This window comes from Stegostoma tigrinum, chromosome 2, assembly GCF_030684315.1.
Source record: "Stegostoma tigrinum isolate sSteTig4 chromosome 2, sSteTig4.hap1, whole genome shotgun sequence".
Taxonomy (NCBI): Eukaryota; Metazoa; Chordata; class Chondrichthyes; order Orectolobiformes; family Stegostomatidae; genus Stegostoma; species Stegostoma tigrinum.
Window position 1 is genome coordinate 148,625,992 of NC_081355.1, and position 13,493 is coordinate 148,639,484.

General features: G+C 43.8%; 1 protein-coding gene across 8 annotated transcripts in view; it reads left to right on the forward strand.

Annotated features, from left to right (window-relative positions):
• Positions 1-13,493, forward strand: part of scn5lab (sodium channel, voltage gated, type V-like, alpha b) — a 432,064-nt gene that overhangs the window by 128,330 nt on the left and 290,241 nt on the right. For all 8 annotated transcript variants that reach the window (XM_059640055.1, XM_059640086.1, XM_059640082.1 and 5 more), the window contains one exon: positions 12,907-13,143. In XM_059640055.1, the coding sequence (XP_059496038.1) occupies positions 12,907-13,143 (237 nt within the window). The remainder of the gene's footprint in view (positions 1-12,906; positions 13,144-13,493) is intronic.

A 13,493-nucleotide genomic window follows, 5' to 3' on the forward strand; every position in this document is an offset into this window, starting at 1 on the left:
CCATGCAATCATGTTTGATGTCCCAGCTTGTGGGGATATAATCAATAATTCCTGCTCATTGATTTAATTAATAAATAGCTTTGTTATCCAGCTCCTAGTTAAATTAATGGCAGCTCCTGTTCCATTTTATACCAAGCGATAATGTGACAGAGATGTCAGGCCAAATGGAATCCTAATTATTTGTCTGTTAAGAGCTACCCAGTCCCGCAGCAGCTGTTTCTAAATCTGCAACTTGTACCTCAGTAATTTCTCAACACGCAGGTAGAAAAGCATGGCGAAGGAGAGTTACCATGTTGCACGCTGGCTCCTCTTTGTCACCCGGAATGACAGAGAGATTGCTGAGGTGATGGGTAAAGGCTTTTGGTGTCTCCCTCAGAAACACCACCATCACGGTGTGTGTTGTACAGTTAACAAGTTCGACACACTACGCCTGTTCCCACTGTTCTGTTCAGTTCAAGTCAGAGAGTCGTAGCGATATGCAACATGGAAACAGACCCTTCAGGCCTACTCATCCATACCGACCAGCCATCCTAAATTAATCCAGTCCCATTTGCCAGCATTTGGCCCATATCCCTCTAAACCCTTCCTTTTAATATATCTGATCAGAAACTTTTTAAATATTGTGATTGTACCAGCCTCCACCACTTCCTCTGGCAGCTCATTCCATTCATACACCACCTTCTGTTTGAAAACATTGCCCCTTAGGTGCCTTTTAAATCTTTCCCCTCTCACCTTAAACCTATGCCCTCTAGTTTTGGACTCCCTTACCCTGGGTAAAGATGTTGGCTATTCACCTTACCTAAACCCCTCATGATTTTATAAATCTCTATAAGGTCATCCCTCAGCCTCCAATGCTCCAGGGAAAATAGCCCCAGCTTTCAGCCTCTCCCTATAGCTCAAACCCTCCAACGCCAGCAACATTCTCGTAAATCTTTTCTGAACCCTTTCTAGTTTCACGACATCCTTCCTATAGCATGGAGAGCTAAACTGAACGCAGTATTCTAACAGTGGCCTAACCAATGACCTTAGCTTATATTATGGCTCAGTGCCCATGCCTCTGTTTAAATGCCTTGATTCTCATCCTTTTTCTTCATTCACAGAATGTGTGCACCACTGGTTAGGACAACAATCATTGTCCATCCCTAATTGCCCTTGGGGCAGTTAAGAGTCAACATTATTGCTGTGGCCAGGAGTCACATGTAGGTCCTTCCCTAAAGAACGTTAGTGAACCAGATAGGTTATTACAGCAACTGTACAATGGCTGCTACTGGGCTAGCTTTTTATTAAATGCAAGTTTCCCCAGCTGCTCTCCAAACCCACTTCCCCTTGAGACTGTGATAATGGGAACTGCCTTCCATTCTTTAGACATTTCCACTCCCTCTCCCATTCTTTAGACATTTCCACTCCCCCTCCCATTCTTTAGATCCAGTCGCAAACCATTTCCACTCCCCCTCCCATTCTTTAATGACATGTCCATCATGGGCCTCCTGCAGTGCCACAATGATGCCACCCGAAGGTTGCAGGAACAGCAACTCATATTCCGCTTGGGAACCGTGCAGCCATATGGTATCAATGTGGACTTCACCAGCTTCAAAATCTCCCCTTCCCCCACCGCATCCCTAAACCAGCCCAGTTCGTCCCCTCCCCCCACTGCACCACACAACCAGCCCAGCTCTTCCCCTTCACCCACTGCATCCCAAAACCAGTCCAACCTGTCTCTGCCTCCCTAACCTGTTCTTCCTCTCATCCATCCCTTCCTCCCACCCCAAGCCGCACCTCCATCTCCTACCTACTAACCTCATCCCACCTCCTTGACCTGTCCGTCTTCCCTGGACTGACCTATCCCCTCCCTACCTCCCCACCTATACTCTCCTCTCCACCTATCTTCTTTTCTCTCCATCTTTGGTCTGCCTCCCCCTCTCTCCCTATTTATTCCAGAACCCTCACCCCATCCCCCTCCCTGATGAAGGGTCTAGGCCTGAAACGTCAGCTTTTGTGCTCCTGAGATGCTGCTGGGCCTGCTGTGTTCATCCAGCCTCACATTTTATTATCCCCTTGAGACTGGGCTTCCCACTGACAATCCAGTAACATTACTGCAACATCATCGCATCCCCATCGTCATGTATATAACAGTTCATTCCTGGCATTTGCCATCTCTCTGGGTTTCTGATTTCCTTTTCCCTTTTGTTTGAGGTTCCTGACTTCAGTCTGACCCTGCCCTAATTCTAAATTTAAAATGAAAATTACTCTTGTTCTAAATTTCTTCCCATAAGAACATTTCTCTGTTTCGACCCTTAATCAATTCTGACATCTTTGATTTGAACAACCCTGAACTAAGCAGATGGAATCCGAGCAAGCGTTGTGTGTAATTGTACCGTTGCTTCTGACCCTTGAGAGAAAGGCCAACATTTCATTAGCCTTTTTGATTACAGTTTGTACCTGTGCACCAGCTTTTAGTTCTTGTATACATTTAAACCCTTTTGCTCGTTATCAGCTGCTACATCTCTCAACATGAGGGAAGCGTTCTCACTTGTCTTTTTTAGTTGCACAGTGCGTCGCCTCACATCTCCCGCATTGAATATAATCAGGCAGCTCACTTACTTTGCAGGTTCCTCTACCTCCCACACAAGCCCTGACTCAAATTTTCCTGCAACCTTGGATAAATAGACATTCATTCATCCTTCATTCGTTCGTCAGCTTGGGAACTCTGCAGCTTTCTGTGCTCAACATCGAGTTCAACAATTTTAGGGTTTGAGATACCTTTCCCTATGTCCTTATACCTGAGCCCCCACCCACCAGGGCTTTGTCACCACATGGTCTGCTTTTACACACAATCCATTGTTAGCCACTGATGGCCCCCATTAGTAGCTGTTCATTCGCTGGGGCTGATCATTATCCACTCCTTCCTCTCTCCGACTGTTCTTCTCTCTCTTTGGGCTCTATCTCCACCTATTGTTTACTCCTTACACCCCTCCCCCTGACCCTGTCTTCAATGTTTTCCGAGCTACCGTCAATTCTGAGGAAGGGTCACTGGACCCTTACTGTTATCTTTGATTTCTCTCCACAGATGCTGCCAGACTTGTTGGAGCTTTCCCAGAAATTTTTGTTCCTCTGGATGGGTACATGAATAGGAAGGGTTCAGAGGGATATGGGCCAAATGCTGGCAAGTGGGAATAGATTAATTTAGCATATCTGATCAGCATGGATACGTTGGGTCACAGGCTCTGTTTCCATGCTGTATATCTCTGTGACTCTACAATTCTATGATTTCCAGCACTTGCAAATGTGCAAAAAGCTAAGAGCCACAACTAAGATGCGGAGGCAACACGTCCTAGCCCAGTGAATAATTTATCCCTAATGTCTGTCTCCCTACCTCCTGATCAAGGACCACAAAAGTCAGGAAATAAAAAATTTCCAGTTTCTTTGCTGCTCATTGTGAATGCTGAACTGTGTCATAAGAATTGCTGGAAAAGCTCAGTGGGTCTGGTAGCATGTGTGGAGAGAAAACAGAGTCGACATTACAAGTCCAGTGAATCCTCTACTGAAACTGAGGAGTCTGAAATGTTAATCTGCTTTCTTTTCACAGACGCTGCCAGAGCTGCTGAGTTTCACCAGAAATTTCTGTTGTTGTTTCAGATCTCCAGGATCTATAGCACTTGATTTATTTCTGATTTATATCAAGTTACTTTTGGAAGCTCATGTGGACGGCACTCAGAGCCTCTCTGCTATCAGTTACACGAATGCCTCTCAAAACTCCCTCATTAACTGGTACTCGTGTGTTCAGTCATGGAGTCATACAGTCATAAGGTGGGGAAACAGACCCTTCGGTCCAACCAGTCCATGCTGATCCTGTTCCCAAACTAAACTTGGTCCATATCCCTCCGAACTTTTCCTGTTCATATACTTATCCAAACATCGTTTAAATATCTAACATATATATGTTATAAACTGTACCTGCATCCATCACTTCCTCTGGTGGTTCATTCCACACATCAACAGAACTGAAGTTAAGAGGCTGGACAGCATCAAGTTCCTTGGAGTGATGGTATCTGATGACCTGCCCTGGACTTCCCATGTAAATGTGACAATCAAGAAGGCACAACAACACCTCTTGTTCCTCAATCAGCTCAGGAAACTTGGCATCTCCATAAGGCCCTTCACCAGCTTCTACAGATGCACCATTGAAAGCATCCTGTCAGGGAGCATAATGGCCTGGTATGGAAACTGCTCTGCTCAGGACGGTAAGAAACTACAGAAGCGGGTGTGCCCAGCGCAGACCATCACGGAATCCAACCTTCCATCCATGGACTCCATTTACATGGCATGCTGCCGTGGAGAGGCTGCCAACATCATCAGAGTCCCATCGTATCCTGGTAATGACCTCCGACAGCCTCTTCTGTCAGGCAGAAGATGCAGAAACCCGAACACACACACACCAGCAGGTTCAGGAACAGCTTCTTCCTGGTCATTGTTAGACTGATGAGGCTCTCTACTCTCAAATAACACTGATCTTGCTAAAGTTGATCTCGCCTGGTACATGCCCTGTACAATGTAACCTGTATGCCTCTGTCCAAGATTTTTCTTTACAACCTCTGATCTGTACATCCTTGCTTACTTTGAGCTGCCTGTACTGCTCATAAACAAAACTTTTCACTTTACTTCTGTACATGTGACAATAGGGCCAAGGCCCAAAACATCAGCTTTCCTGTCCTAAGATGCTGCTTGGCCTGCTGTGTTCACCCAGCTCCACACCTCGTTATCTAACATGAACCACGCCGTGTCAAAAAATTGCACCTCATGTCTTCTTTAAATCTATCTCCTGTCACCTTAAAAATAAACCCCATTGTCTTGAAATCCCCCACGCTAGGAAAAGCACGCCAGCCATTCACCTTATCTGTACCCCTCATTACTTTATAAACCTACAGAAGGCCACCTCTCAACTCCCACGCTACAGTGATTAAAAAGTCCCTGCCTATCCAACTTCCCTTTATAATTCCATTGTCCTGGCAACATCTTGGTAAATTAGTCACTCTGTGTTAGTGATACCTAACACTTTCCCTTCCAGAATTGGTACCAAACTGAAAAGCCACAAGTTTCCTAGTTTCTCTACTCCCCCCATCTTAAACCCCAGTGGTATTTATATTTATTTCTCTTCCCGGCATTCCTCATTCGGCATGCTTTTCCCTCTGCCACTGCTCAACATCACCTGGCCTCTGTATCAAGCACTTGGATTGGTTGGACTGAAAGATTGTTTCTGCACTGTATGACTCTGTGGTCTCCCTCCCACCTCTCACCACCACCCCCCAATGCCCCTCCAAGCTTCGCCTCCCCTCGCTACCACAGGATCCTGGATATTCAGTGCTCGGATCCTGGGGCTGCTTACTGTACTAGCCCTGGCCATTGCTTCCGCTGGGACAACAGAGTCTGATAGCTCTCTGACACGGACCTCTTCCCAAGGAAGGGCCAAAGTCCCATCATTTGCCATTTGAGACTTCACAGTGAGCTGCTCTGGTCAGTAGGGGAATGCGACTCAGTCAGTGCTTTGTGTAGTGGGTGAGAAAGACCCCCCTTCTGAACAGTCCCGTTTCATTTTAATTTTCCCTTCTTCCTCTCACATAAAACATGGAATTCTATTCTGTTACAGTCATTATTTACAAGACACTCCCCTACAAGTGGTTAACAAATCTTGGTCCCTTACCCTTTGCTAAATTTAGGGATGCAGATTCCTTGATGATTGTACAGAATCATGGAATGGTTAGACAATTGTAGGATCACACAGATGGAGGGCATTTGGCCCATTTTGCCTTAGCATGTTCTCAACTAGAGCAACTCACCTATTCCTTCTCACATGGTGTATTCTTTCTTCAGCCCTGAGATTTTTTTTTCTTCCTCAGGTAACTATTTAATTCTCTTTTGAATGGCACAATTGACTGTGTCCCCACTGCTCTCAGGCAATGCATTCCACATCGAAATCCCTCATTACGTGAAAACAATTCTGTTCTTCACCACTGTTTCTTTTTTGCCAATCGTTTTGAGCTGTTGCTTTGACCTGTCGCAAATGTAAATCTCAAAATAATTTAGCCCATAACATATCCCTCGACCGAATGGAAAGCCAGTTTCAGGCAACAGTGACCATAAACTTCTCAGCAATATGTTGTTAAACCCCCATCAGGTTTTCTAATCTTCTTCAGGGAAGGAATTCTTGCCTGGCTTGGGCTACATGTGACTCCAGGCCCCACCCAAAAGAGCCCTGCAAGTCTCTCAGATCAATAGCTTTTAGGGATGAGCAACAAACGTTGGTCTTGCCAACAACATCCACATGCTGTGAAAGACTGAACAAAAAAAATGAAAGCTGCACTGGATATAGCCAACAATTTATTACTGTTCCGACTGCAACTATTACCCAGTCGACATGAAAATTAAATTCGCTCATTAGGGTCACATTTTTTTCTGCTCCCTGATGCTTGCTTGATCATTATTTAGCTAGGACTCTGTGTTTAAATTACCTTCACCCCACGCATAATCATTTTGCTTTGATAAGAGATATTGCATCAATGTTTTGAGGGGGAGAAACGTGCCAGAGCATGGCTCAATTCAGCAAAGGTTGATATTGCAAACAGTATATACTTATACTTGTTGAGTGGAGTGCATCTTCTGTAGCTTTGTAAAATAAATTAAAAGACAAAGACTGAGTGTAACATTTTAAAGAGAATGTCTCCTTATTGATATGAACAATATTTTAATCACTGAGTTTACTCTTCAATGATTCCAACTAAGACTCTCAGCTGCTACTTTAATGCTTGTAGCCATTCTATTATATATTTGATTTGATATGTTATTGTCACAAGTGCCTAGTTACAGTGATAAGTTTTGTTTTGCGTGCAGTACAGGCTGATCATACCGTACAAAGCGCATCAGGGTAATAGAACAGAGCGAGGAATACACTGTCACAGCTGCAGAGAAGGCGCACAAACAGCAAGATCAACATTAAATTTTAAAATTTGAGAGGCCCATTCAGAAGACTAATAACAAGCTGTTCTTCAATCTGTTAGCACGTGTGTTCAAGTTTTTGTATCTCTTGACCAAACGGAAGACGTTGGAAGCGATTCTAACCGGGGTGGGAGAGATCTTTGATGATGTTGGCTATCTTTCTGAGGCAGCGAGAGGTGTAGACGAAACATTGGCTTGCATGATAGTCTGGGATGTGCTCACAACTCTCTGTCATTTGTGAAAGTTCTGGGCAGAGCAGCTGCTATACTAGTGATGCATCAAGATAGTTTTCTATGGTGCATCTATAAAAAATTGGTAAGACTCCTTGTGGGCATGCTGAATTTCTTTAGCCTCCTGAGGAATTAGAAGCATTGTTGTGCCTTCTTGTGGGTGAACCAGGAGAGATCGTTGGTGATCATCCCTCCTTGGAATTTGATGCTCTTGAACATCTCCAGTTCAGTACCATTGATATATCTTAGGTAATATAAATCTTATGTGATATCTTAAGTAAGATGGGACAGTACTTCTGGTTATAATAATTGTTGATCATCCCAAGCAACAAGTTAAACTCCATTCTTCGGGTTTAATCATTATCAGGCAGAAGATCAGAGAAATACACCAGTTAGTTTATACAATAATGATCAGATACATTGTATCAATGATATAGAAACCAAAGTTGCTGGAAAAGCTCAGCAGGTTTTGCAGCATCTGTGAAGAAAAAAATCAGAGCTAATGTTTCGGGTCTAGTGACCCTTCCTCAGAACGTCACCTGACCTGAAATGTTAACTCTGATTTTTTTTCTTCACAGATTTTGCCAGACCTGCTGAGCTTTTCCAGCAACTTCTGTTTCTGCCCCTGATTTACAGCTTCTACAGTTCTCTCAGTTTTTGTATTAATGATAAATATCCCTAGATTGTTAACATCTGAACATGGATATGGATTTTCTGAGATGAAATGTCGACTAAAAATGCTGCTATTGGGACACCTAGCTAACCAAACAGTTGCAATAGAAGATAAAATTGGTGATATTCAGCAATGGTGTTAGTTTCATAGGAGTAGAATTTCCAGCTGAAACTGCTAAGCCTCTTTAGACTATCACATTTCCATATGATCACCTCTCATTCCAATGGACTTTAGCCAGTCAAGGCCCAAGCTACTGAGAAGCTCATTATATATCATTTAAAAGGAGGTAATAGGCTAGTAATTCCAGGTATTGTTCTGGGGACCTGGGTTCAAATCCCACTGTAGCAGATGGTAAAACTTGAATTCAATAAGAATCTGGAATTAAAGTCTAGTGATGGCCATGAAACCATTATCGGTTTGTCATAAAAACTTATCTGGTTCACCAATGTCCTTTTAGGGAAGGAAACTGCTGTCCTTCCCTGGTCTCTCGCCTACAAATGACTCCAGACCCACAAAAATGTGGTTGACTCATAACTGCCCTCTGAAAGGGCTGAGAAAGTGGTGCCGTTGAATCTAAGGGCAATTAGGGATGGGCAATAAGTGCAAGCCCGGCTACTGATGCCCACATTCCACGTCTGAATAAAATACATTAGTTTAGAGGACTACTCCTCCTCCAAGTGATGAATGCCCATAAACAAAATCACGGTTTCTCCTCTTGTCAGGAAGGCAGTTCCTCTCATACTGTACTGGAGTGCCAGGTTAGAATTTTGCTCATTTTTCTGGTGGGCGACTTGAACCATCGACCTAATGGTTCCCAAAGCTTAGGTGACATTGACTGAACCATGGTTGACACTTCATTGAAGTCACTAGAATGCAAGACCTCTCTACTTTTGCTCCCATGGACAACTGAGGAATGTTTCCATGAATTCAGAAGGTTATGAACGTATGAACAAGGAATAAGGGCGGACCACTTGGCCCTTTGAGCCTACTCCACCATTCAATAAGATCACAGCTGAACTGATTTTAATGTCAAATCTACATTCCTGCATAGCTCCCAGTAATCTTTCAGGTTGGGTAAGAACATAAGGAATAGGAGCAGGATTGGCCATTTAGTATGATCATGGCTGGTCAGCTTCACTATCTGCCAACTCACCATAACCCTTAATTCCTTTACTCTTCAAAAATCTATTTATCTTTACTTGAAAAACAATCAATGAGGTAGTTACAACTGCTTCGCTGGGCAGGGAATTCCACACATTCACAACCCTTTGGGTGAAAAGTTACTTCTCAGCTCAATCCTGAATCTACTCCCTCTTATTTTAATGCAGTGCCCCCTAGTTCTAGTTTCACCCGCCAGAGGAAACAGCCTCCCTGCTTCTAAGGGATGTGCTATCCTCCCGTCTCCAATAATTGGCTTTCGCTGCTCTGCAGAGGCTTCTGGGATGGTACCTACTCGGCCTAGTTCAGGGGAGATTGGCAGCATGCAGTCCAATGATTAGTCTGGGCCAGGTGACAGAGAGCTGCGAAAGCAGAAAATTGCAAGGTATTGTGAAACATGGCAACACTATTTGTTGTGGAGCATCATATTGATTGTTTCTGCAATGTTTCCCTGCCAATATGAGGCTGTCATGAACAGTATTAGCTGAACATTACTGAGATGCATTATTGGCAATATAACCAAATAGCAAAGCGTTGCTTTAGCCCCTATAAGTTGGAGTTTGAATATTGTGACAATATCATAACTTTCAAGGATATGGGTTAAGTACTGTAAATGGGATTAGCCCACCTTTAGTGGTAGTTGATGGGCTGAAGGGCCTTTTCTGTGCTGTGAGAATCTATGAATGTTGGACATTACTCCCTTCAGATGTATACAAGGATTGAATTGATTAATTGACTCTGGTGGACTTCAAAGGTTAAACCACGATTGATAGTTCTCTGAAGTGCAGAAGAAAGGGGCACTTGAAATTGGAACTGGGTCATTTGGAAGGTGATATTAAATAGGAAGGGCGGTCAGGAACTCTGTCCTACAAAAATACAAGCTGGAAAATCAAGGAAATTGAAAGGGCCAGAATTAAGATTAATAAATTTCTGGTGGGTGACCGTATTGAGGGATAAGAAACCAAGGGAGGGGGGTGCAAAGCGGGTTTAGATAGAGAGCATCTGTGGAACTGGTCAGAGGGGCTATATGGTTTCTCTCATTCCTATGTTTCTGAGAAATAAATGCTCACATTAGAATGAGAACCAGGATGGTGGAATTTGAATTCATTAAAACCTGGAATTTAGAGTCTAATAGTGACCATGAATCTATTGTCGATTGGTGGAAAAACCCATCTGATTCACTAATGCCCTTTAGGGAAGGAACTGCCATCCTTACCTGGTCCGGCCTACATGTGACTCCAAGCCCACTGCAATGTGGTTGACTCATGACTGCTGTCTGGGAAATTAAGGATGGACGATAAATGTTGGCCTGGCCAGCGATGGCCTCATCCCATCAACGAATAAAAATGCTGTAACACAAGCTATCAGATGTTGGTAAGGAAGACTTCGCAGGGACAACAGAGCTTGGTTTGCTTTTGTTTTTGTCAGTTAGATCAATATCAGGAGATCTGTCAGGTTTCGTACATTTATTGCTAGTGGTTTGGTCAGACTGGATGGTCTGCTAGACCTTTTCAATGGGCAGGTAAGAGCAAACACATTGTTGTGGGTTGAGAGTCACAGGCAGGCCAGACTAAGGATGGCAGTTTCCTTGCCTAAAGGACATTATTGAATATTAGAGTGAGTCGAAAAATTGGCTAATATAAATTTGTCTGAGGAGACTCTATACGGAGCATGAAGACTCGCATGGTCCAGTTGGGTCAAATGGCCTGTTTCTCTGCTATCTGTGCAGCAATGTTTCAGGATGTTTGGAGACATCCATTCTTTTAGAAAAATGGCAAATAGGAAAATATCCATTTAGTCTGTTAATCTTAACCTGTCATCCCTCCACCGTCTCTGTTTGACAATGACTAGTCTTGACAATGTGCTCTGCAGATCCTCAGCTATCCCTCCCTATTTTCTTTTTTTTAGTTCAGTTCTGATATGATTTTGTGCTCTTGACATCTTTAATCCATTCCATGGCCCAGCAGAATTTCTAGATACATTTCTAGTAGTATCAAGCTCTCTGAGAATAAATTTTGAAACAACAAGTTCGCTCAATCCAAACAAGCTTCCACTTTGGTACACAGAGTGAATCTTGCCCTTCGTTTGTAAATTAACTCCTAGTTTTTTTTACAAAGAGAAGGATTCTTAGAGGAAATCAATAATCCAGAGCTCTGAGATGCAGAGGGATCTGGGTGTCCAAATGCATGGATCATAAATGGTTAGTGTGCAGGTTAAGCAAGTAATTAGCAAAATGAATTGAATGTCATAATTTATCATGTGGGAATTGAAGACGGAAGTGTAAAGGTTATGCTTCAGTTTTATAGGGCACTGGTGCGGTCAGATCTGGAGCACTATGCACAATATTGAACTCCTTGTTTAAAGGAAGATGCAAATATGTTAGAAGCAATTCAGAGGAAGTTTACTAGACTAGTTCCTGGAATGAGTGTGTTGTTTTATGAATAAAGCCAAAGAGGCTTGGCTCATATCTGCAGAATATAAGAGACTAAAAGTTGAATTGGTTAAAGCATACATGATTCTGAGGGGTATTGATACAACGGATTTGGAGAGGATGTTTCCTCTTAGAGAAGAATTAAGAATTAGGGATCGCTGTCAGAAATTAACTGGTCACTCATTTCAAAGAGATAAGGTGAATTTTTTTCTCTCAGTGGGTCATGAGTTTTTGGGGCTCTTTTCCTAAAAAGATGTTGGAAGCGGATTCCTTTGCATATCTTTAAGGCAGGGGTTAGACAGATTCTTGTTAAACCAAGGGGTGAAAAGTTATTGGGAGTAGGGAGGAATGTGGGTCTTAGTTTCCAATTAGACCAGCTGTGATCTTAAGAAATGGCAGAGCGGACCTAGGAAACTTACAGCTGCTGCTGGTTCAGATGTTCACATGACAGAGCACGCTTTCTCCCTCAATTTGCTCTTGTTTTTGGTAACTGCTTCCCTGCCTCTGATTGGTCCCAGATTCCCCCTCCCTATCCACAGCCAAACCTGGCAGGCAGGGGGCTTACCCTGGTTTCTGAGTCAGGAAATTAGCCACAGTGGCTGGAATGTCAGGTGATCAGGGAGGGGTGGGCTTGTTGAGGCCCTTTAGGTGCCCTTTAGGTGCCTTGCTTATTTGAGGGTCTTAACTGGCAGTGGATCAAGATGACTGCCCATAGACCTCCATGCACGGGTGGCACGGTGGCTCACTGGTCAGCAGTACTGCCTCATGGCATCAGGGATCTGGGTTCGATTCCACCCTCGGGCGACTGTCTGTGTGGAGTTTGCATGTTCTCCCTGTGTTTGCGTGGGTTTCCTCCAGGTGCTCTGTTTTCCTCCCACAGTCCAAAGATGAGCAGGCTGGGTGGATTGGCCATGCTAAGTTGTCCGTAGTGTTCAGGGATGTGTACGTAGGTGGGTTACAGGGGGAATGGATCTGGGTGGGATGCTCTGAGGTTTGCTGTGGACTTGTTGGGCCGAAGGGCCTGTTTCCACGCTGTAGGGATTCTATGAAATGCAAGGTTACAGGTGGATGGGTCTGGGTGGGATCCTCTTTGGAGGGTTGGTCTGGACTTGTTGGGCTGAATAGCCTGATTCCACACAATAGGGATTCTATGAAATGAGATGGTGAGAAGTTGGCGCATAGCTCACCAGGGCCGACTTGGCCAGTGACCGACCTTTCTCATCACTTCCAGAGGGAAGGGGAAATTAGGCGCATTGCAATGTGAATAAAATAGGGGCTTATTCTTTTTTAGCTAAGTCCAAATAGTGTCTGTTACACAGTAGTGAAACGAAACACTACATCATCAGTCTACTTGAGTTAATTTCCTGAAAACATTGACTACGTGCCATCTCTACCAAGCTAAATGTTCTAATGTTTCCTTGCAGGCTTAAAAACCATTGTAGGTGCATTGATACAATCCGTGAGGAAGCTCGCCGATGTCATGATTCTGACTGTGTTCTGCTTAAGTGTCTTTGCACTCATTGGTCTTCAGCTTTTCATGGGGAACTTGCGTCAGAAATGTGTGCGGGACTGGCGAATATTCGGCGAGACTATGATTAATGAGACAGGGGATTACTTCTGGCCCTGGAATGAATCATTTGACGAATTTATTAACAACAAAGGTAAGCTGGAGATGCCAAAACTGCTTAAGGTAAGACCTCCAGGAGCAGGGGGAGGCCATTCAACTCTGTGATATGTTTTGTTGCAATGTTTGAGCATACTTTAGAAGTTATTTGTTCACGGGATGAAGGTGTCACTGGCCAGGCAGCATTTATTGCCCATCCCTAATTGCCCAGAGGGCAGTTAAAAGTCAACCACATTGCTGTGTGTCTGGAGTCACATGTAGGGCAGACCAGCTAAGGATGGCAGTTTCCTTCCCTAAAGGACATTACTAAAGCAGATGGGTTTTTCCCGACAATCAGCAATGGATTCTTGGTTATCAATAGATTCTTAATTCCAGATATTCTTATTG